Source organism: Notamacropus eugenii, chromosome 3 (assembly GCF_028372415.1).
Source record: "Notamacropus eugenii isolate mMacEug1 chromosome 3, mMacEug1.pri_v2, whole genome shotgun sequence".
Taxonomy (NCBI): domain Eukaryota; kingdom Metazoa; phylum Chordata; class Mammalia; order Diprotodontia; family Macropodidae; genus Notamacropus; species Notamacropus eugenii.
In genome coordinates this window covers 395016607-395041453 of record NC_092874.1, presented here as the reverse complement: position 1 = coordinate 395041453, position 24847 = coordinate 395016607, and the positions used below count along the sequence as shown (strand labels likewise).

Below are 24847 nucleotides of genomic sequence, written 5' to 3'. Positions count from 1 at the left end.
AGGTAATAGTTTTCAATACTGAGTAGCTCTACCATTATTTTGAATGGGAAGGGAAAGTGACTTTCACAGTTTTCTTTACAGAAAAAAAATTAAAAGATTCCTTAAATACATAAGAGGGAAATGTCAAGTCAAGACAAGTTAAATAGACAGTTGTGTATCAATCACATATACATTCCAGGTACTAAGCTAGGTGCTGGAAATAAGTAAAAAAGAAAAAAGAAAAGTAAAAAAGCAAGTAAGTGAGCACAGAAAACCCCTGCCCTCAAAGAGCTTACTTGCATTTTAATGTAATGATATTAATATAATGAGACAATATGTAAACAATCTAGATAGATATAAGGAATATGTAGAGGAGATGGGAAGCACTGTATGAGGGGAAGGCATTAGCAGGTAGGGGAAATGGGAATGGACTGGAGTAGGGGGGATTTGAGCTGAATCTTGAAGAGAGTTAGGGAAATTACGAGCATGAGTTGAGGAGTGAGAACATTCCAGTTAATTCAAAGGCACAGAGATGGGAGATAGGGTATTATGTTTGAGAAACTGTAAATAGGTCAATGTTGCTGAAACATAGAGTGTATGGAGGAGAGTAAGATATAAAAAGCCTGGAAATGTAGGAAGGAGTCAATTTAAGAACAGTTTTATATGCCAAAGACATTTATATTAGATCCTGAAGTTAACAAGAAACCACTAGAGCCCAATGAGCAGGGGGTAACAATGGTCAGATGTACATTTTAGAAAAATCACCTGAGTGGAAGATGGATTGGAGTCAGGAGAGACATAAGGCAAGGAGACCAATTAGAACTGAAGAATGGAGGGAACAAAGGTCACAGTGAACAGAAAGAATAGCCGTCAAAGCAATAAGGCACAGAGAAAGATGGAATGATAAAAGATGTAATCAGATAAAAGAATTTCAGAGTTTATAAACATGGAAGTGGAACACTTGTGGATGAGAACCAAGGGTATGACCGTGTGTGTAACTGATGTGGAGTGGAGGAACAAGTCATGGGAAGTAAATAGATGGGGGAAACATCATTATAGAGGTTGAGGTCTTCTAGTATGAGTACAGGTTGGAGGAGGGGGGGAGATAGAGTGAGAGATAGAGACAGAGAGAAACCAAAACTGGAAAGGGTGGTGAAGGAAGGGACATTAGGAGGGACTCAGGTTTCAGTATGGACCAGAAGATGGAAGTAAGAAAGCAACAGATTCAGTGAAAGTAATTTAGAAAACAAAAGGACTGCAAAAGATCTTGAGCAAGATAATTGAATTGGATTAAAAAAGCCTGGTCGGTAGATTAGGTGGCTACTGGGAAAGGGAATGTAAGGGCAATGCTAGGAAGAGCTCTGATAAGGTGATTGGGAGGAAAATGGTAGTAGCTAACTATTGGGAGCTTTGCTTGGCTGTAATTGTATAATTATAGGAACATAAAGCACAGAGGTAGGGATGGAATGGAAATTCTAGGAATACTGAAGAAAACTCTTATTGAAAGGATGGACATGTGACCAAAGATAAAAGGTTAAATATGTTTATTTAGATTGGTAAAAGAGAAGGGGAAAAAAGAAGGGAATAAGTATCTATAAAATATCTAAGGGATTAACACAGTGTTAAGCATTTAAAAAAATACCAAACAAATATCTCATTTGATCCTAACAATAATATTACTCTCTATTTTATAGTTGAGGAAAGTGAAGCAAACATAAGTTGAGTGATTTGCCCAGGGCCATGAAACCAGATGGTGAACCCTGATCTTTCTGATTTCAGGTTTTTATCATTATCATTATTTATTTATCCTCATGACACCCTGTGAGATAGGTACTATTATCCCCATGTTTTAGATGAGGAAATTGAGGCAAACAGATTAATTGACTTGCCCAGAATCACCTGGCTAGGGAGTGCTGACCAGGTCTGCCTCATTCCAGGTCCAGCACTCTACCCATGGTGTCAGCTGCCTAAACTGAATATTTAAATAAATCAAATTAATTGATTAAATGAGATAACATCTATAAAAAGTGCTTAGCACAGTGCTTAGTGGGCCCTGTATAAATGTTAGCTATTAAATTTTCAAAAAGCTTTAATGATTTCTTACAATATTTCTTCTATCCATTTTAAGTAAGGAGCTGAGTATCCTTTAAAAACAAACCCAGAAGAAAGGAAGGAGAGAAGGAAGGGAGGGAGGAAGATAGGAAGAAAGATGACAGGGTAAGAAAGTCAGAATGCAAGAAAAAATGAAAGGAAGAAACCCCATCCAAGCTTTAGGGCTGGGGAAACTGGGAAGCTACTAGTGAACTAGCAACAGGACTCAGGTTTCAGGCTAAGTTGAAAAACTGACCCAGGACTGAAAGCAGTCAGGAAGGTTACTTCCTTGGTGGCATTCACCAGTAGAAATCTGGGGCTTCTTATGACTGAAATAAACCAGTATACTCACATTCATGTATTTGACGTCAAGTTCTGTTTTCTTCTCTAGTTCATGTATAATTTCTTTGTGGAATTTTTTGAACTACCGGGAGGAAAAATAACACACAGTATATTTAAAAATAGTTGTTGAAAATTCTAAAACAAAGTTGAATGAATTTCAAAAAGGTGAATATGAAAAAAGTTCACTTACATTTTCATCAAGACTGTCATTGAGTTTCTTGTGCGTATTTGAAATCTCTATAAGGACATGTCCTGCAAATAAAATAAAATATATTGAAGAAAGCAAGCATCTCCATCTCAGAATCTGATATAAAACTGCCATAATTATATATCAAAACTTTACTGTCATTGTAAAAGACTCCCTTTGGGGATCTTCATAGCTAATCTCCCCAGGATGGTAGTGGGGGGCACTTTCAAACCAACTCTTGCTTTACCAAACGTAGCAGAATTGAGACATTACAAGGACATGTAACATAAAGTGACTTCTTCAAATGTACATTGTCCTTTATCTTTTAACACAACCTCACTATACTGTGCTCCAGATGTTGTGACTGATAATTACCTGGATTATTACAATAACTAATTATAGGAGCAGATTATGGTTTTTTTTAAAAGTATAATCCTTAAAGATAATCTGATTATTTGTCAGGGTTAAAGGAAGAGATTACTTCCTGTAACATTTGCAACTTCCTCATCTCAGAACAAAGTAGGGTTGCTGTTGTTAGAAGCACGAACACTATTACAATGTACATTTCATAGGACTAAGGGTAACTAACCATTGTACTGAAACACCTGCAAAAATTGTCAGGGGCCATTCACACAGAAAGAAGAGAATGTTTACAAACCAAGCACAGGGAGGTCCAGATAAGTATAACTAATGAATCCCATGAAGTGTATTTGAATTAGAACTATTTGAAGGTGTGAGTACCTAAAATATTGATTCTAGTCCACAGAATAGAAACATGCAGCACAAATTCAAACAATGTGCCCATTTCTCAGGATTCATTATTTTCACTGTTTGGGGAATGTTGAAGCTGCAAGGAACTATAGATATTTTGCTGTTATCCTTTCTCCAAAGACCTGGCTATAAGTTTCTGACATTATATTAAAGATATTTTGGTTTGCCTGGCTCATATATATCTATTCTGTCACTGGTATGTATATCTTTTTTGCTGTGCTATTCTAGCCTGGGTAAATATGACCAACTTTCCATGAAATGTCTTCAGCAGAAGACAGTGATGTGATGTTAGAAAAATATAATAGGAGATTAAAAAAAAAAGCCAAAAGTAATTGAACTTACAGAATACAAAAGCAAACATATATGCATGACATATAACTGAAATAAAATAGAGGAGACAATAGAGGTTTCATTGATTTCCAACTACCCTTAACAGAATGTTGACCTAGTTCATTTAGCAAATGAGCAGAATCAAGAGAACACTGTATGACAGTAACAGCAAAATTGTTTTAAGAATGACTTCAAGTGAATAAGTCGTTTTGACTATTATAAATACATGAATTAAAAATAAAGGACATATGAAGAAAAATGTTCTCTGCATCCAGAGAAAGAACTGATAAATAGAAGAATGTACAGAATAATTTTACATATTATATATATATGTATATATGTCTGTGTGTGTACCAATTTGTGTCTAATGGTAGCCATCTCTAGGGCAGGAGGTAGGTAAGGAAGAAAAGGAAAAAACTGAACTTTACACAACAACTTTATTATATATTTAAAAGGAATAGCGAGTTAGTCACAATAGATCTGCAGTTTCATGTGCAATCATCTTTTTTTAAAAAATTGTACTATGTTATGGAAATGCTTGTTTTATCCCACAGATTAAAAATAAAACAAATTTTTAAAAAAGGGAAGCAAGAAAAGAGTGATAAAAGAACAAAGAGGAAAAATGACAAACCTAAGGATAAAAAAAAAAGGTAGTAAGTGGCAGAGTCTAGATATAGACCCATGTCCCTTGATTTTTGAGCCAGTACGTTCCTCATTGATTGCAATCACAGTGAACATGCAGCCTAGATGTTTACTAGGTGCTCTCAGAAAGTTTCTAGCTCCATGCTTGTGATGTGATCCCAGAAGCTGAGAGTTAGAAAGGACCTCAGTGACCATCTCGTCCAAACCATACACCAAAGGAACCCTCTCTATTACAAAGCCAAGAAATGGTTGCCCAGATTAGGAATCCAATCTTGAGACAGCCTATTGCACTTTCTGATAATCCTAACTGCTAGGAAGTTTTTCCCCTTCACATTAAGCCTAAATTTACCACCTTGAAATTTCTACTCATTGTTCCTGGCATCTCTGGAGTCCCACAGAACAAGTCTAATAGTTCCTACACATGATAGATCTTCAACTACTTTGAAGACAGCAGTCAGTATTCCTAGGTGTTCTCTTTTCCAAACCAAAATGCCCAGTTTCTTTAACTGATTCTCATGATGTAGACTCAAGACCCTTCATGATACTGGCTAGACTGATATCACAAAAAATTTAAAGTATAAAAAAAGGTTGAAGGCATGTCACATACAGATGAAAAGTCACAAGTCATTAAAATTTCAGTAAATTTTTACTAAAGTAGTAATTTAACTTTGAAGTATGGCATAGATCATATGGCACTGGATTTGGAGTGAGAAAGACCCAGGTCCAAAATCTGCCTCAGACACTTATTAGCTGTGTAACCCTAGGCAAGTCCTTAAGATGTCTGCGCTTGCTTCAGGTTTCCTCATCTGGAAAATAAAGAAGTATGTGTTTAACTATTAGAGAGAGCATGACATAATGGGAAAAGAGCTAGACAGATGGAAATAGGTTGAAATCTTATTTCTGACAGATGTGACAAAGGATAAGTCACATAACCTCTCTGAAACTGCAAGTTCCTAAGATGCATCAAAAATCTATCTGCTAAGTTACAGAAGGGTTGTTATGTGCATTGGTGCCAAAATCACAGATCCTTGATGTATGCCAGATACAGTGTATATATGTATGTATGTTATATGCAGAACGGATATGCTATACATAGTTCTGGGACCATTTGATGTGTGGGATCCTTGAAATATGCTAAATATAGCAGATGCTTGTTATATTCGGAATGTATGTGCTATACAAAGTCGGGAATATTCCTTAGACCATTTGGAGGGTTTTCCTTCAACTAAGTCTGGATTAGAAAAGAATAACAGTCATAAAAGCATAACATCTTAAAAGGATTATTTTGTAGCTCATATTTTGATTCTTAATGTTGTTCAAGATCTTATATCTCCATCAGAAAATGTCTTTGCATTTTCACAATTATATGAATTTTCACACCAAGGAACCAAACGTTAAAATTTTTTTCCAGTCCTGTGATTTTCCAAAATTTTTTTAATTCATGCCTTTTTTTTTCACTTTAAAATATAACTTCACTGATGACTTCTGTTTTTTTACATTCTCATAGTTATTCTCAGTATCCCTCCCCCTCTTCTTCCCAGAGAACCATTCTATATGACAAATAGTAATTTTTAAAGACAAAAACAAAAAGCAGAAGAAAAGTCAGCACAGTTTATGAATAAATTGAAAAAGTCTAAAAACATGTGCAATGTGTAATTTGTAGCTCCCATCTCTATGAAGGGGTAGGTTAGAGGTGTCTTCTCATATCTCTTCATTTGAGTTATCACATTTATTTTTGAATATATTTCTTTCCCCTTTCTACCCAGAGAGCTAGTCCTAGTAGCAAAGAATAAAAAGAGAAAAGAAAAAGAAGAAAAAAACAGCAGTTCAGCAAAACTAACCAAATATATCAACTGCAGGTGCCACAATTAAAGAATCCGATCTAGAACTAGGATCTGTGATCAAGGCAAATGGCATGAAATCATCAGATATATAAACAGAAGCACTATGTCATAGTCTGCTCATGGTATCTATTGGTTCTTTAGCCTTAGCCACAACACACAAACACACACACACACACACGCACACGTCCGTCCATCCATCCATCCATCCATCCATCCATCCATCCATCCATCCATCCACTTATAGGTGCAAAATGGTACCTACCAGAATCTTTTGATTCATTCAACTGATTCCAAACAGCAGTAGCTTATTTACATAATGGTTATGTACATATGTACATAAGTATATATTACGTACTCATTTACATAATGGTTAGCAGTGGAAAGAGGATTTAAACAAGCTGTTTTCATACTGAGCTCGCTAGGTGATTTGGGAGGCAGCTAAGAGGCACTGTGGATGGAGCCCTGGACTTGGATTCAGGAAGATCTGAATTCAAAATCTGGCCTCAAGACACTCACTGTGTGACTCCGGGCAAGTCACTTTAACTCTATGACCTTCTTGTTATTTAGTCGTTTCAGTTGTGTCCAATTCTTTGTGACCCCATTTGGGGTTTTCTTGGCAGAGATACTAGAGTGGTTTGCCATTTCCTTTTCCAGCTCATTTTACAGATAAAGAAGTCGAATGAAGCAAACAGGATTAAGAGATTTATTTAGGATCACACAGCTAGTTTCTGAGGCTGGATTTGAACTCAGGAAGATGAGTCTTCCTGATTCCAGGCCTAACACTCTATCCCCGGTGGCACCTAGCTGCCCATTTATTATCTGCAAATGTCTATTTCTTCTTCTCACACTTTGAACTACAATCTTTGGCAAAAATAGTCAGAACACCTAGACTATCAAAACCTTTGATAAAATTTTCTTCATTATAGATGAAGTTTCTTCTACAGAAACAGGTTTCTTACCTAATGGTTGACAGAACTTAGAAAGCATTTAATACACCCTATCCTTTAACAGAAGCTCTTCCACAACATTCTACATGGTGCAACGGAAACCACATTGGCTGGGATCTCAGAGGACTTTGGTTTAAACCCCAACCCTTGGTTTAAACACTTTGCATGACCCTGGCAAATCATTTAAGTCCCGCCAGCACTCAGTTTCATCTAAAAAAAAAAAAAAAGCAGATCTGGTCTAGATGGCTTCTTAGGTTCCTTCTAGATCTCAATTTACGATCCTTGACAAATGTTCAGTCTCCATTTGAGGAGCTACTCCTGTGGCTCCCTATCACTTCCAGAATCAAATATAAAACCGCCTGGTGTTCAAAGTCCTTCATAACCTGTCCCCCGTTCCTGCCTTACCTGACTTCTTATTCCTTATTCACCTTCATGTACTCTGTGATCTTTGCTGTCACTGTGGGCAGTGACACACCATTCCTGACTCTGGGCGTTTTCAGTGGCTATCCCTCATATCTGGAATTCTTTCTGTCCTCCCTGGCTTCCTGCAAGTCCCATCTAAAAACCCACTTTCTACAAGAAGCCTTTCTTAACCACCCTCTGTTAATTATCTTCAATTGATCAAAACATCTTTTTTGTATGTGGTTATTTGCATGCTATCTTCCCTACCAGACTGAGTTCCTTGAGAACAGAGACTGCATTTGACTTTTCTTTGTATCCCTCACATCATAGTTGGCACCTAGCTGGTGCCTAATGAATGCTTGTTGATTGCCTGTGGAGCTCCACTACCTCCTTTTACTTTTGGATAAACAATTTTAATGATTAGGAAGTTTTTCTCCACAGCAAGTCTGTCTCCCTGCAGCTTTCATCCACGGCTCCAAGACTTAGGCCCTATGAGATCAAGTAGAACAAATATAATCCCTCTAAATGTCAATCTTTAACTCTCTCCCATAAGTTTTCCCTTTCCTTCTCCAGGATAAAAACCTCTAATTCCATCAAATGATCCTCACATGACAAGATCCCCTCATACTGGTTGCATTCCTTTGGATGCTCAGTGGTACGTCCTAAATATAGTAGCCAGAATTAAAAAACACAATATTCCATATGTGTTATACCTTAGGACTTTTCTAGGCTTTTCAATCTGCCTAGCAGTTTAACTTCCTTTTATTTGTTGACCCCTCAATTAGAGTCTTTGATAGCTGGGATTGCCTGGCTTTTTATATTTGTAATCCCAGCACTTAGCACAGTGCTTAGAACATGAAAAAAGTTTAGTAAATGCTTTTTCATTCACATGTGTGTGTGTGTGTGTGTGTGTGTATGTATGTTGGTTGGTTATTGTCCTTTGTTCTTGAAGAGGACCAAAATGACATCACTTTATTTCAATGTGTACGACTGTGGATGATCAGACCAATACAAGCTCAGAATGCTCTACCACAGATTGGGCACAGATAGTCCATGTGAATGTTTGGGGTGGATACTTCAAATTTGTGTATTCTATATTTCCTTTGTGCTGTTTCAATTCTGCTTTGCTCATAGAGCAAAGCATCCCTTCTGATGTGAGCATGCCATGCTGAGCGGTCCTGTGCCAGTGTCTCCCATGTTGCACAATCAAATCCAGAGTCCTTGAGAATGTCATTGTATTGCTTCTTCTGACCCCCATGTGAGTTCTCCATAAAATAGTATTTTTGGCAAGCATGCATTTTACATTCAAACAACATGGTCAGTCTATTGGAGCTGTGCTCTCTGAAGCATAGTTTGGATGCTTGGTAGTTTAGTTCAAGCAAGGACTTCAGTGTCTGGTATCTCATCCTGCCAGGTGATCCTCAGAATCTGCCTAAGATAGATCAAGTGGAAGTGATTCAGTTTTCTGGCATGATGTTGGTAGACTGTTTATATTTTGCCGGCATACAACAATGAAGTCAGCACAACGGCTCTGTAGACCTTCCGTTTGGTAATCGGTCTAATATCTCTTCTCTCCTAAACTTTTCAACAGAGACCCCCAAACACTGAGCTAGCTCTGACAATATGTGGGTCAACCTCATTTTCAGTGTGTACATCCCTGGAAAGTACACTACGAAGGTAAGTGAACTTATCCACAGCGTTCAAAACTTCTACATTTGTTGCAATAGATGGTTCCACGTATGGATGGTGTAGTGGTGACTGATGGAGCACTTGTGTTTTCTTGGTGTTAATTATTAGGACAAAATTAGCACAGGCAGCAGAGAATTGATCCATACTTTGCTGCATCTCAGCTTCAGAGGCTGTATTGAGTGCACAATCATTGGCAAACAGAAAATCATGCACCAGCACTACCTCTACTTTGGTCTTGGTTTGTAGCCTTTTCAAATAGAAGAACTTACCATCAGTATGGTAGATGACCTTGATGCTGTGTTCATCCTCAATGAAAGCATTTGACAACATGGCTGAAAACATCATGCTAAAAAGCTTGAGAACAAGCACACAGCCCTGTTTCATTCCATTGGTGACTGAGAAGGCATGAGAGCATTGTCCACTATCCAGAACCTGGGCAAACATGCCATCATGAAACTGATGTACAATGCTGATGAACTCTGGGCAACCAAATTTTGACATAATTTTTCATAAGCCCTCATGACTAACAGTGTCAAAGGCCTTGGTCAGATCTACAAATATTGTGTACGGACCTCTATTCTTCTCCTGGCATTTCTCCTGGAGTTGTCAGGCAGCAAAGAGCATATCAACTGTTCCTTGACTCTTTCTGAAGCCACACTGGCTCTCAGGTAGATGACCATCTTCCAGGTGAAGGATCAGCCTGTTAAGGAGGACTTTAGCAAGAATCTTGCCAGCAATGACTAAGAGAGAGACCCTACTGTGACTGCGGCAGGACAGTCTATTCTCTTTACCTTTATAGGGATGGACAATGGAGGCATCCTTGAACTCCTAGGGGATAACCTCCTCTGGCCATATAACCTTACCATAATAAAATTTCAGTCAGCTTTTGTATGAGCAGTGGACCCCCTACCTTGTAATTCTCTGCTGGAATAGAATCAGCACTAGGTGCTTTGCCACATGAAAGGACCCTAATGGCCCTCAAAACCTCTTCTTCAGTTGGAAGTTCAACTAAGGAGGGATTAACTTCAACCTGAGGTAAATGGTCAATGGCCTCAGCATTGACTGATGATGGTCTGTTGAGAACACTATGGAAGTGTTCAGCCCATCTCTGTAGGATCATGTCCTTATCTCTAATCAATGTAGCTCCATCAGCCCTGAGTAGTTGTGATGCACCATAGGTTTTTGGTCCATAAATAGCTTTCAGGGAATCATAAAAGCACTTTGGATTGTTACCATCAGCATAAAACTGAATTTCATCTTCCTTCTTACTGAATCAGAAATCCTGCATCTCTCTAAACTTTGCTTGTACTTTACTTTCAATGGAATTAAATGCTGCCTTCTTAGAGATGGATGAACAGGATTTACTGCTGGTAAATCCTGTAGAGTTCTCGTTTTTCATTTAGCAGCTTCTGAATTTCCTCATCATTTTCATCAAACCAGTCTTGGTGTTTTGTGAGTATTCTGACCCTGATGAGCAAATGCAGTGCTGTACACCAAATCTCTGAAAGCTGCCCACTCCTTTTCTGCTCTACTGTTGCCAGCTGTGTGTTGGCTCAACTTTCCCTCCAAGTCAGCAGCAAACTGTTCACACTTAGAGACGAGCTCTAATTTGTTGATATTAATTCTTCTGGCAGTCATTTTGCCTTGGGGGTGGCGTTTTTGTGTCTGTATATCTGTACACATATACAGACACACACATGCATGCCTACATTCCTTCCATCCTTCCTAACAATATTAGTTGAATAATGGTCATAAATCTGGAGTAGAGTAATTTTTGTTATATAGTATACAAATTAGGTGGAAATCCCTGTACTTAATTTATGGGAATACAGACAAGAATTCACAGGACATCCAGGTATGAATGGATAGTGATGACAATACTAATATAATATTTAGAATTTATATAATGTTTTAAGGTTTGCAAAACATTTTTCAGATATTATCTCACTTAATTCTGTATCGCTGCAAAGTTGCATTTTTGCCTTGAGCTTTGCTTAAAAACATGAGCAATCAACAGATAGTTAACAAATAATAAATAGCAGGATTTTACATTTTCAGTATCTTTTAGTCAACTACATTACTGAAAAGATATGGTCTGCTATAGAAAACCATTTGCAAAAGCCTGACTGTTACTTTGTCATATTTGCATCAAGAATACCTCAAGTGTAAGTTGTTTTCAAAGGTTTAATAAAAATGATGAAAATGTCCCTTCTGTGAGTAAATTAAATATACATTATGAGTCCATGGGCAACAGCTTGGCAGAGACTGCAAAGAGAGACTCTTCAAATACCTAAAAATTAAACATCTTGTTTTTGGTAAAGTAAGTTTAGTTTTAAAAAATTGCTTAAATTACAATATTTATACTTAAGTAGCAATATATGCTAGGGATATGCCATTCACATGCTTTTTAAAAATTAAATATATTTCTCCAATTTTATATCTGTCTTTCTGAAAATATGCCAAGAAAATTACCTGCTAATGCTGGAAAGCAACGAGGCACAAGACAGAAGAGAATATAGTTGTGTCTTTGAACTCTCTCATCACTAACACACCCTTCTTATGGTTTCTTGTTCACACCCTGGTGCAAAAGCTTCATAAAATAAGCCATTCACCCTGTGGGCCAGGAATGGAAAACTTAACCTAACACAGCTTGTTATTCTTGTCCTTCACAGTGCATGGAATTTAAAAAGTAGACCTCAAAGCACCAGACACTAAATCCTTGGTTAGAGGGATTTAGTAAGCCAACAACAAAAAACCCCTCATCTTTACTAGGATGCTGCCAAAGGTTTATCTTGAAATAGAAAATGAAAATATCTTGCATGTTATTTTAAGCATTTAGAGTCGCTTAATATTAGTATCAAATGTTACCTTATGTTTGAAATGTTCACACTGCATGCCTCTGTTTATTTTTATTGCTGTGACCTCTTCTTGTATAAATTGTTTTGAAAAGGGAAAGAAAAAAACTTGGAAAAAGAGAAAAAGACTAGCCCCAGATCATAAGAGGAGATCTAAAGGCATGTCCAAGCTCGAATTAACTTGATGCTATCAGAACCTGAGAGGCACCATATGTAAAGGCTTAATCATGTCTCCTCTTTTAGATTTGGAGTCAGTATTTAGAGAATAAATCCAGAGTACCTAAACCTACTGTGATTTGGTAAGAATGAGTTATATTGTTGGATGGGTGTACTAAGGACATGGGATTACGTACATTTAAGGAATTAAATAGAATTTAACAATAATATCTCCCATCAATTTCCCACTTAAATTCATAAAAATGAAGTAGAGATATTGGTGTAACTTTAAAGTGGGGCTTTCAAGCAACAATTTGCAGAAGAGTTTTCTTCACTCTTTCACTAAAAGAGTCTTACCATGTACCCTAGGGACCTCTAGGACTCCACAGATTCTCCACCACTTCAGGGATTATTTGGGCAGTGATTACACCTAAGTTGTGAAGTAAATTGTATAGAATAACAAAACTTAATAATAACTCAATTAGTTTTTGGGACAACCTGCATAACAAAAAATTCTTACTACATGTGTTCACACATTTGGCTTTTCACAGCTTAAAAAATAGTTAACCAAACACCCAAGAATCTATTTTAATATAATGTCTCCTAACATGTAAACAAGGTTTGACTTCACTATTTAAATGGACCTTTAGCTCTTTGAAATAGAGCAGCAACTCTAACTATCACTTCAAAAGAGAAATAACAGGACCAAGATGGTGGAGTATAGGCAGCAACCCAGTTCAACCCTCCAAACATTCTCCTTCAAATAACTTTAAAATAACTCCACAAATCAAATTTTGGAGAGGCAAAGCAAATAAGAGGTCAGAGTAAGAAATTTTTTTTCCAGCCAAAGACAACTGAAAGGAGGTTAGCAGGAGAGATCTGTGAGGCTTGTCTGTGCAACAGCAACAGTAGTGGTGGGCTTTGGAGGTGGCCACGGTGACAGCTGTAGCAGCCCAGAGACAGTAAGGGGGTCAGACAACTGGTCAGAAAGAGACTACAGGGAACCCTTTGCTGGCTCTGGGTGCAGATGGCATTGATTGGCAGATGATAAAAGGGAGGGTGAATTAAGGAAGGCAGCAGCCAGAAGCAAAAAACACTTTTCATGAAGGACAGGATAAAAAGAGAGAGAAGGATAAGCAGAAGAAAACAGAAAGGAGGGAAATACACAGTAATCATAACTGTGAATGTGAATGGGATGAGTTCACTCATAAAAGAGAAGTAGATAGCAGACTAGATTAGAAATCAGAATCCAACAATATGTTGTTTATAAGACACACATGAAACACATACACACAGTTAAAATGAAGGGCTGAAGCAGAATCCATTATAATTCAGCTGAAATAAAAAAGGCAGGGGTAGCAATCATGATATCAGATAAAGCAAAAGCAAAAAATGACCTACTTATCAAAGATAATCAGGGAAACTATGCTTTGCTAAAAGTAACCAGATACAATGAAGCAATACCAAAAAAATTTTATGGCAAGTTTCTCTGATAAAGGTTTCATTTCTCAAATATATAGAGAACTGAGTCAAATTTATAAAAATAAGAGCCATTCCCTAATTGATAAATGGTCAAAGAATATGAATAGGCAGTTTTTAGGAGAAGAATCAAAGCTATCTATAATCATATGAAAAAATGCCCTAACTCACTACTGATTAGAGAAATACAAATTAAAATAACTCTGAGGAACCACCTCACATTACCAGAAATGACAAATGCAGAGGGGATGAAGGAAAATAGGTATGCTAGCTGTTGTTGTTGGTAGAAGGAGATGTGAACTGGTCCAAACATTCTAGAAAATAATTTGGAACTCTGTATGCCCAGAGGGCTATAAAACTGTGAATACATACCCTTTGCTCTAGCAATACCATTACTAGGTATGTACTCCAAAGAAATTAAAAGAAAGGGACCTATATGCACAAAAATATTTGTAGTAGCTCTTTTTGTCATGGCAAAAAATTTGAAATTGAGGAGATGCTCATCAACTAGGGAATGACTAAACAAGCTGTAGCGTATGATTGTGATGGGAGTACTATTATGCTATAAGAAATGACAAAGGGAGTGGTTTCAGAAAAACAAGGCAAGAACTATAAGAAATGATACGAAATGAAATGAGAAGAACTGGGATATCACTGTGCATAGGAACAGTAACGTTGTAATGATGATCAATTGTGAAAGACTTGGCTATTCTGATCAATACAATGATCCAAGACAATTACAAAGCACTCATGATGAAAAAATGTTATCCACCTTCAGAGAGAGAATTGATGAACTCTGAATGCAAATTGAAGTATAACTTTCTCTATTTACTTATTGCTTTCTTTGTCTTTTATGATTTGGCTGATATGGAAGTAGTATGTTTTGCACGATTTTACACGTATAATTGATATCATATTGCTTGCCTTCTCAGTGGTAAGGGAGGAGTAAGAAGGAGGGAGAGAATTTGGAATTCAAAACTTAAAAAGAACCCTAAAAATAAATAATAAAATTTAAAAAGGGGGAAATAACAAGATAAGAAAAGAATCTGTCATCACGTTTGCTCACTGAAATGTCTTCAATGTGGTTGTGGTTTGTTCTTCATTCTTGAAGAGGATCATGACATCAGGAAGATGATGCCATGCCTTACAAGTGAATTGGATTTAAGTGAGTGCAAAGTTGCCAGCCTCATTTTCTCCTCCAGAGTCATCTGGGTCTAGTAGCCAGATAAAGAGCAGAACATGACCCCCATCAGTGTGGTACAGCAGAAAGGGCACTGGACTGGAATCCAAAGGATTCAAATGCCACATTTACTACGTACCAGCTGTGTCATCTTGGGTCACTCAGTTAACCTTTTTTTAGGCCTCAGTTTCTCATCAGTAAAGTGAGGGGAGTTTGCTCTAATGTCTCTATGTTGATCTATTTTACTCCTTTTGCTTCTATCCAATGTGATAACTGTGGAATATGATGGCGCTAGAATTCTAAGTATAAAAACCACATTTTTAAAAGTTAGCACTAGTATTACCAAACAGGTTAGGTCTGACCTAACCATTATCCTAATTGTTGGAAGGAACTTCAGAGGTCATCTGGTACAACTTTCAATGTACTGGTTAGGACGCTGAAGCCTGCAGAAGTTAAATGATTTGTCCAGTCATACAGCTAGTATGTGGCAAAGGTGAGATATGAACTTAGAGAGCAAGTCGTCGTGATCACACTCTAACCCAGGTCTTCTAACTCAAATTTAGTGCTTTTTCAAATACACTATGATGAGTCCTTTGTTTTAAGTGGAAAACTTTTTGGAATCCCATTAAAGTATTTCAGTTTGAAATTTTTCATCGACTCACAAAGTTTACAAATAGAATTACAGAGTAAATAATTATAATGAATATTTAAAAGATATAGGTAAGGGTTGAAAGGAGGGGTATTTATTACTCTTGATAATGGAAGTGAGACACATATACTAAAAATATAAGCAGAAATATATCTCTATGAATAATTTTTCTGTTTTATAGTACATAAACAACTGCATACTTAATAGCTCCAAAAACAACTAAATTACTACCTACATCTTCCTCCATTTAAAAGTGAGCAGTAAGACCTCCTTCCCCAACCCTCAAAATAACAGCAAGAAAGGGAGCAGAAATATAGAAATATATTTCTGTTGAAAAGAAGTCCCACAGGAAGTCATGAGGTATGGAATATTTCATGTATTTTTCATAATTTTTTTTATGTATTTATTGGTTTTCTCTTTCTCTTAATTTTTTTTTTTAATATGTAATGGCTCTCTGGAAGAGTTAGGTAATAGATATTGAGGGCATGGAGGGAATTTACAAAGAAGATCAAAAGATAAATATTTATTTAAAAAAAAAGAAAGAAAACAAGCTACTAGATATAACCAAGTGTGAAAATAATAGTAAGAAAAAAACCCTGTTAATTAAGAAAAGTATGTTCTACTTGACTGACAAATAACAATGTTACATTGCCCTCCCTCAAAAACTCCCAAAGGACCTAGAAGAAGAAATTTAGGGAAGTCATTGAGAAAGTCAGTCCAAGAGAGCTGAAATGACTCACCCAGAATAGCCCAAGGAATAAGTAGGTAGTAGAGCCTCTGACTCCATGCTTTCCTCAACACAAAGCTACCTTTTTTATACTATCTAACTTACTGGAAGTCAACATGGGGTAGTGGATAGAGTGCCAGCATGGGCACCAAGAGGACTGACAAATACTGTGTGACCACAGGCAAGTTCCTTAACCTCTCTGTAAATTTTCATTTTTGGAACTGTATATGATCTGGCATTGGTACAGGGTAGTCCCTTACAGAAATGAAGAGACAGGTCTGGACCAGCATCGCTCCTCACCTTGACACCCACTCCTCTGAATTCATGCTAAATATTTCCTGGGCAGGAAATTTTTTGAATTCTTAGCTCTTTTAAACAGATAAAAAGACTGTTGCCATATAAATGGCAGAAGAGCCAAACTGTTAAGCAGTAACATGGACTCAGCCCTCAGGGGAAGTGGAGGGGGACAAGGCATCAGGAAGACCAAGGGGGCCACATTGCCTAGTTCTAATTCTTAATTTTAATTAATGTTAAGTAACACTTCTGGGGCAGGGACATAACAGTGATGTCCTGAAGTTTCTTCAGTTCTCCACATTAGGGTAATATTTAGAATAGGTTTGATCTAAAATCTGATTCCAAATCAATTGAGCGAGTTAAGGGGCTCCCGGGACTCCCTGAACTTGTATTTTTGAGTTGCCATATTTTCCAGAAACAGTGGACCCAGAATATGCAGGAGGTCTTGAATATGCCAAGGATGAAGCCCCCCCCCCCCCCCCCCCCGCCCCGCCTTTGACCACCTGCCCCTAGTCTATATCTCATTCTTTTTCCTCAACAACATGGGCTTTATTAAGTATAAACTTCTTACTAGAGAGTATAAGAATGTACTTTGACACATTTTACTCATTTATTTATGAGACAGAGAAAATAAAATGAAAAATTAACAGAAGGGATTTATAAATATATAAAATGCAGAATAATTTATTTTAAAATATAAACACAAAAATTCAATTAAATCTACTTAGAAAGGAAATAAATATATAAGCGTATGACTCCACAAATGCTGGATGATTATTGTTAATTTAGTATTCTTTAAGGTTTGCAAAGTGTTTTACATAGATAAATCATCTCATTTGAGTCTCACAACAACCTGTCAGGCAGGTGCTATTATCATCCCCATTTTATAGATGAGGAACCTGAGGACAACAGAAGTTAAATGATTTGAAGTCCAGCACCCTATCCATTATACCACCTAGATGCTTCGAAGAGAAAATGGAAAGAAACTGATAAATGATAAAACTAGAAAGAAAAACAATATTCTAAGCTACACTTGCCTCAGTTAGAACTCTCCTAGCACCAGATCTGTATTCCATTTATTTGTAGATATGTCTTTCCTCCTCTGCCTTTCCATATTAGAATGTAAGCCCTTGAGGGCAGAATCTGCATTTATTTAATCTATCTATCCATAGCCCCAGGCATAGGGCTTTGAATATATTGGGGCAGCTAGGTGGTGCAGGGGATAGAGCACCAGTGTAGGAGTCAGCAGGACCTAAATTCAAATCTCACCTCAGACACTTGACACTCACTAGCTGTGTGACCTTGGGCAAGTCACTTAACCCCAATTACCTCATCCTGGGTCATCTCCAGTCATTCCGATGAATACCTGGTCACTGGATCCAGATGGCTCTGGAAGAGAAGTGAGGCTGGTGACCTGCACAGCCCTCCCTCACTCAAAACAAAGTCAAGTGCAAGTCATGTCATTATTTCTCTGATGGCATGGTCTTCTTCAGCAATGAAGGATGAACACACACATGTGTATGTGTGTATGTATGTGTGTCTATACTATGCACTGAACAAATGTTTGCTAAATCAAATCAGCATCTATGTAAACCTCCATATGTTCAGTGATATATCCGAATTTGGTTTTTTAAAAAATGGCAAACTTTGTTAGGTCTATATGGTATTAATATTGTACATGTAATAAGGGAAAATTGATATATCAAAAATTAAAACCAAGTATCAAATGCAGCAAAGCAACACCATTAAATATTTTTATAACATAAGGGATAAAGATATTTTTACACATAGGAACACACCCTATGTATGCCAGATTGACAGCTGGTAGTGGTTCATCTGGGAGCAGAGCAGGTAAAGTAGGTTTTATGATCTTGCCAGGTTTTAAATGCTTAAATTGCCAGATAAACTAGCCCTGTTAATGTTCCTCGCAACAACTTTTGCATGGGCTGTGCTTGTATCTGGAACAAGTTTCCTCCTCACCTCTGCCTCTTAGAATCCCTAACTTCGTTCAGTGCGAAGCTCTCAAGCTACCTCTTGCCAGTTGGCACAGTGGATAGAACATTGGACTTGGAGTCAGAAGACCTGAATTCAAATTTTTCCCCAAACATTAACTAACTGTCTGGCCCTGGTGGGGGTGGGGGGGAGGAGGGATGATGATAATAATAGCACCTATCTCACAGAGTTATTGCAAAGGATAAAATGAGATATGTGTAAAGCGCTTTGTAAATTTCAAAGTATACACACATTACTGTTGACGTTGCTGTTATCCACTCAGCTGCTAGTGTTGTTCACTCATTTCAGTCATGCCTGACTCTTCATAACCCCTTTTGGCATTGTCTTGGTAAAGATCCTGGGGTGGTTTACCATTTGCTTCTCCAGCTCATTTTACAAACAAAGAAACTGAGGCAAACAGGGTTAAGGGGGTTGCCCAGGGTCATACAACTAGTAAGTGTCTGAGACGAGATTCAAATTCAGGAAGAAGAATCTATTGTGCTCCCTAGCTGCCCTTTCTCCAAATTACTCTGTATTTACTTCAAACATGTTTTGTACGTATTCATATGTTTACAAGCGTTGTTTCTCTCATAGAATGTAAGTTTCTGAAGGCAGGGTCTTCCATTTTTGTTTTTGAATCCTCATTTGTACAGTAGCTGGCACAAAGTACAGGCTTAATAAAACCTTGTTAGATGACTGAATTATATTTAAAAAAATAAACTTAACAACTATTGACAGAAATTACTGAATACACATACAAAATGAGAAAAACCTTACTCCCAATCCTATATTTTAAAACCAAGAAGAACCAAACAAATGATCAAATAGCAAGTTAGCAAAAAAAAAAAAAAAAAAAAAGTACATTTGCTCTGTGTCCCCTTTCAGGATCCCAGTTCTACACTTCTGGCATTATTTTCTTGCCTAACCTTTAAAAAAAACTACCACTACTACCAGAACCAACATAATTACTGTTAGTGGCTATATAGTTCTAGTTTCACTGATCTGCTTTTTTTTTGTTGCATTACCTAAAGTTTAGGGACTGTAGAAGTCATCTAGTCAACAAACGTAGTTTTAGACCATCTAGAAACATTAATTTAACTTTGATTACTCATGGTGGGAGCTTTTGTTCAACCAATTTAACTTTTGGAGGTCCTGGACATACTGTGATTCTTGACATAAGTGAAGACAGTCTCTAGAAAGATTCCTAATTCAGACCCACATTACTTTTTACTTGTATTGCTGCAATCGCCTCCTAACTGACTTCTGGTTTTCAGCCTCCATTCTCCAACTCGTCTTTACGTAACTGAGAAATTAGCATTTCTATAGAATAGGTCTGACTGTATCACTTTCCTGCTCAAGAAGACTCAGTGACTCCCTATTGCTTCTGTTTGACACATCCTTCACTCTGACTCTCTTTCTAGACTGCTTTCACCTTAATCTTCCTCCTACCCTCTGTATTGCAGGCAAACTAATCCATCTGCTGCTCCCTCTGCATGATATGTTATCATTTGCTTTATGACTTGACAAAGTCTGTCCCTCTTGCTTAGAAAGCTCTCCTTTCCTCATTTTTACCCCTGGCCAATCCTTAGTTTCCTCAAGGCTTATTTCAATTGTTACCTCCTACAAGAACTTTTTGTGCTATTAGTTCCCTCTTCCCCCTTCACTTTTTACTTATTATGTATGTGTGTAATATTTATCTATGTATGAGGTACTCCCCCCACAGTAGAATGTGAGTTTGTTGTATTTTTATACCCTCACTGATGCTCAATGTGCCTTGCATATTAATTCTGTAATAAATGCCTACCGAATTTAATAGAATAAGGTGGTTTCTAGGTTCTTTGGGTCTCCTTGCTCTGTTCTATAATTAGCTAATCTTCTGTAAGAAGTTCACTGTTCATTTCTAATTTGGAGGAATCTCTGTGTTTATTTGCCCATTTTGTATTGTTTTGAGTAGCAACAACTTATTTAAATAGGTCAGACTGAGTGTATTTCTTACTATATACAGTGTCTTCCCCACTCCCAATTTGGTGTTGACTTTAACTAATTGATGGCTCGACTGCACACAGACAGCTGATTGTAAAATAATTTCTTTGTTGGTAGTCAAGTGTCTTTGGTCAGCTAAGTTCTAACCATAATGTCCGGTGCCTTCCAACTGTGTTCTTGAAGAAATGAGGTACAGGCACTAGGCTTCTGAGTGATCTACAAATCTTTGTTTATATACACACACACACACACACACACACACACACACACACACACACACATATATACACATATATATATTTATATATTTTCCAACTTTCTTTCACTGCCCTCCTCTTTGCCTATTTTTACATTGAACACATTTGGTATCAAGACAGATGCTTGACTTGGTTTTGAGCATCTTGTCAATTTCTTGATAGAATATTTACTTCATGTTCCTTACCATGGTAGTACTTAAGCTTCAGTTATCTTTTCACTGGCATTTTCACTCACGAATGTTCTAAGACAAAAACAACCAAGTGTCCTGCAAAATAATGTTTCTTATTGCCTTTGGGCCTATGATAAAACCAATTTTGTCAACTCTTTTATTTGCCTCTGCTAGAACTTTTGAATCATCCTTCCATTCAGTTGTATCTCTATGTCTTTTGGTTTCATTTCTAGCAAGTATGCCAATCTAGATGTGCTTCACCTCTTCATATAGTATATCAATTTGCCGGTCATTGAACAAGGACTGTACACTTAGATAACTAAGAGTTAAATTAATATTTACAGGTCATCTAAAAGCCTGTGTGATTCTTAAGCAACCTCTTCTCTATTTTCCACCACTATGTACCACAAAAATCCTGCTACAAACCTCATTGTGGTGTAGAGGTGGTCCTGGATTCTTGGAGGTTATGCCAATGGAGAACAAGCTCTGGTGGTTTCTATCAAATTAGAAGAATTTTGACCACAATCCCAGCAATACTGTCTTCTATCCAAGGACCAGTCTTAAGTACAGTGAAGTTCATCACCAATAGGGTGGCCAGTAGCTAACAGATTCTTAGCTCAGAGTAACTCATAAAATAAAAATATAAAATGGCTCTTGGTCCTGTGTAATCTTTCTGTTTTTCCACTTTCTTGGGAAGCAGTATACTGTATTAGAAAGATTAGTAGACTTGGAGCTAGAGGACCTAGGTTCTAATTCTAGCTTTGCTGCTTATTACTTCTATGCATTTTATCACACTAGGTATTGATTTCCTCATCTATAAGGAAGAATATTGTACTGAAAGTTCTCTAAGATCCCTTGCAGCTTTAAATCTATGGTCCTATGATCCTAAAATTCTAGGCCAGTTTTTTCAAATTATAGGACTGAATTTCTCTAAGTAATATCTAACAAACAAAACACAATTATTCTACTACTGATTATTGATATCTTTCCTCCATTTTTAAAGGAAAATATTGAAGATGACAATTATTCACAGAACATAGTATTCATTGATGTACCATCAGATTTGGTAGACAAGAATTATCTGTGGGCCAAACTCGACAGTCTTATTATGGATTCTGATCCAGCAATGGCTCTTTACAGTGTTTCTTCAGAGTGTAAGAAAGCGTCCCTTTCTTATATGAATAGTTTGGTTGCTGAAAGAAGAAAAAGGACTTTTGTGTAAGGAAAAAAGGATGCAATCAGCTTGTGAAGAAACATAGTCTCTCCGATAAAAAATGTGAGGAAGAGACAGAGAGACAGAGAGAGAGAGAAGTGCCCCTCACATAAATGTACAGAATGAACAGGACTTATTTGAAGGAAATGACTGAGGTAATAATGGCCGCAGGGCATTTTGTTTCATCAGATCATTTGCATGTGATTATGTTTTAGAGTTTTAACCATTATAAGTATAGGTCAATAACTGTTTTGAGACTGTGGAAAGATGCCATATAAACTCTTAGGTTCATACTGGTAGAAATGTGGATTTTGTGAGTTTTACCTTATAAGATAAAAATAAGTCACTGACCACAGGAGGCTCTGCTTTTTCGCACAGCATGTGGTGTTAAAAAAAATAAAACAAACACCCCAAAGCAAGCCAACAGAGAGTAAGGTGCTAAAAAGGCTTTAGCTACTTTGCTAGGAGCTCACTATTGGGAAAAGAAGTATTGCTTTTCTGATTGGCTGAAAAAGAGGCTTGGAAGCTTATTTGGAAGTTCAATGGAAGCTAGCTGAATTATGGTGCTCTTTAAGGCTATTGACCTCCTGTGCCCTTCACAGCTTGAAAAAGGGGAAACCTCTCAGAAGGTTCCTGGTTGCTCAGTACTAAGAGAGAGTAAAAGAGAGGAGAAATGTAGGCTTTGCATCTGCTTTACTCTAAAATGAAGCTGGACTGGCTAAGAGCTGATTGGACGAAGTAGAATTCTCTTGAGTAAAGAGCCGGCTAGGTTTGTCTGCATAGCCTAAAGAGCCAATCTCAGAAGCTTGGTAGTTCTATGGATTAGAGGGAACTGCTTGTCACTATAATAGCATAACTCTTTCTTAGCAGTCTGTAAGGGGTGGTTGTTAATTAAAAGAGCTTCTCATGGCTTCATTTCACGATCAGGACTGGATTTGTCCAGCAGGGGAGCAGTGGGGACAAGAAGGGGAAGAGCTAGCTTCATGTGGTATCTAGTCTTTCTTCCATGTGACATTCTTTCAAATAAGTGAAGACAGAGTACTTTATTGTCTACCTTTTGACCACTTCTCCCCACAAACAAAAACAAATTATAACTTTTTCCAGGTTAAACATTACTAGTTTAAAAAAAGCTAATTCCCATACTGCACACACTGTCAAATATAAAGCAATGTACTTTTACTTACATTTCTGGCAAAATTCTAGAGTGCAATAATACTCATTAAGAGTCAGTCAGCAAAGTTTTACTGATAACAGATTTTGATAGATCAACTTTATTTCCTTTTTTAAAAAAAATGTTACTAACCTAAGAAAAGTTAAAGATATCATATACCTAGATTTTAGTAAAACATCTGATAAAATAGTTAATGCTATTCTTATATACAAGTTGGAAAGATAGGGACTATAAGAATGTGGAGTTAAATAGTTTCATAACTAGAACAAAAGAATAGTCATTGGGAAAGAGAAGAATTGCCACTAAAACATGTATAAGAAGATTTTCACTTCTAACATTTTCATTTGATATGACATAATTGTAATAAGACAGAAAATTAGAGGGATTAATAATGGAAATTAAGAAATAAAAATATCCTTTGTAGCAGTATTTAGAAAATCCAATTCCCTCAGTCAAAAAGGCAATAAAATTTAAAAACTCAGCAGGAGTATGGAATAGAAATATTTGATGCAAAAAACCATCTGCATTCTTACTTAATGTCAATTAATCAAGCATTTATTAAGTATCCACTATGTTAGGTACTGTAGTAGGCACTGGGCACACAAATACCTTAGAAACAGTATAGAATCCCAGAACCAGCCCAGATCATCCCTCTAAAAGTATACAGATTTGGGCCCTAATATCAAGTCCAAAATAGGGCAGAAAGCACAACTATGAATAAACAACAACAAAATTTCCACCAAGCTATTACCAAGACAGGGATGCTTAAGACAAACCTAGAAAAAGAATAATTCCAAAATATCTATAAACAAAAAGCCTCAAAGAAAAACATGAGTCAGGCACAAATTCAACTGGAATTCTTGGAAGAGACAAAGAATAATTACAAAAACAGTCTAAAATATTTTTATAAATTAAATGAGAGTGCTAAAGAAAAAAATTCAAAAGAAATGAGTTATGAAAGAATTAGAAAGTGAATTAACAGTTTGACACAAGAGGCATAAAACCTGAAACCAATGACTCCATGATGCAACAAGAAATATTTAAACAAAATCAAAAGATTAAAAAAAATATGTCATAGCAAAACAACTGATTATGAAAACAGATCAAAGAGAAAAAAATTAAGAATTATTGAACTAGCTAAAAGCTATGACCAAAAAAGGAGACTAACCATCATATCTTAAGAAATCTTGAAAGAAAACTGCTTACATATCTTAGAGGGCAAAATTGAAATGGAAGGAATCCACTGGTTACCTCCTGAAACCCCCAAATGAAAACTCCTAGGAACATTATAGTCAAAATCTATAGTTTGTAGGTCAAAGAAAAAAAAATACTGCCAGCAGCCACAACTGTGAAGGAGCAGAGAACTCGGAATAAGAAAAGGAAATTTTGCAAAATCACCAAGAACAAGCATGGCCCCAAAGAAGAGATAGGATAAAACATCCTGACTCTACTTCTTTGCAGTGTGGACCACCACATAAGTTTCACACATTTTTTTTT

At 36.9% G+C, this 24847-nt stretch overlaps 1 protein-coding gene across 1 annotated transcript in view; it reads right to left on the bottom strand.

Moving 5' to 3' along the window:
• Nucleotides 1-24847, bottom strand: part of BAIAP2L1 (BAR/IMD domain containing adaptor protein 2 like 1) — a 138027-nt gene that overhangs the window by 39749 nt on the left and 73431 nt on the right. The window contains exons 4-5 of the mRNA XM_072597819.1: nucleotides 2603-2664; nucleotides 2423-2494 (exon numbers count right to left, since the gene is read on the bottom strand). Of these exons, the coding sequence (XP_072453920.1) occupies nucleotides 2423-2494; nucleotides 2603-2664 (134 nt within the window). The remainder of the gene's footprint in view (nucleotides 1-2422; nucleotides 2495-2602; nucleotides 2665-24847) is intronic.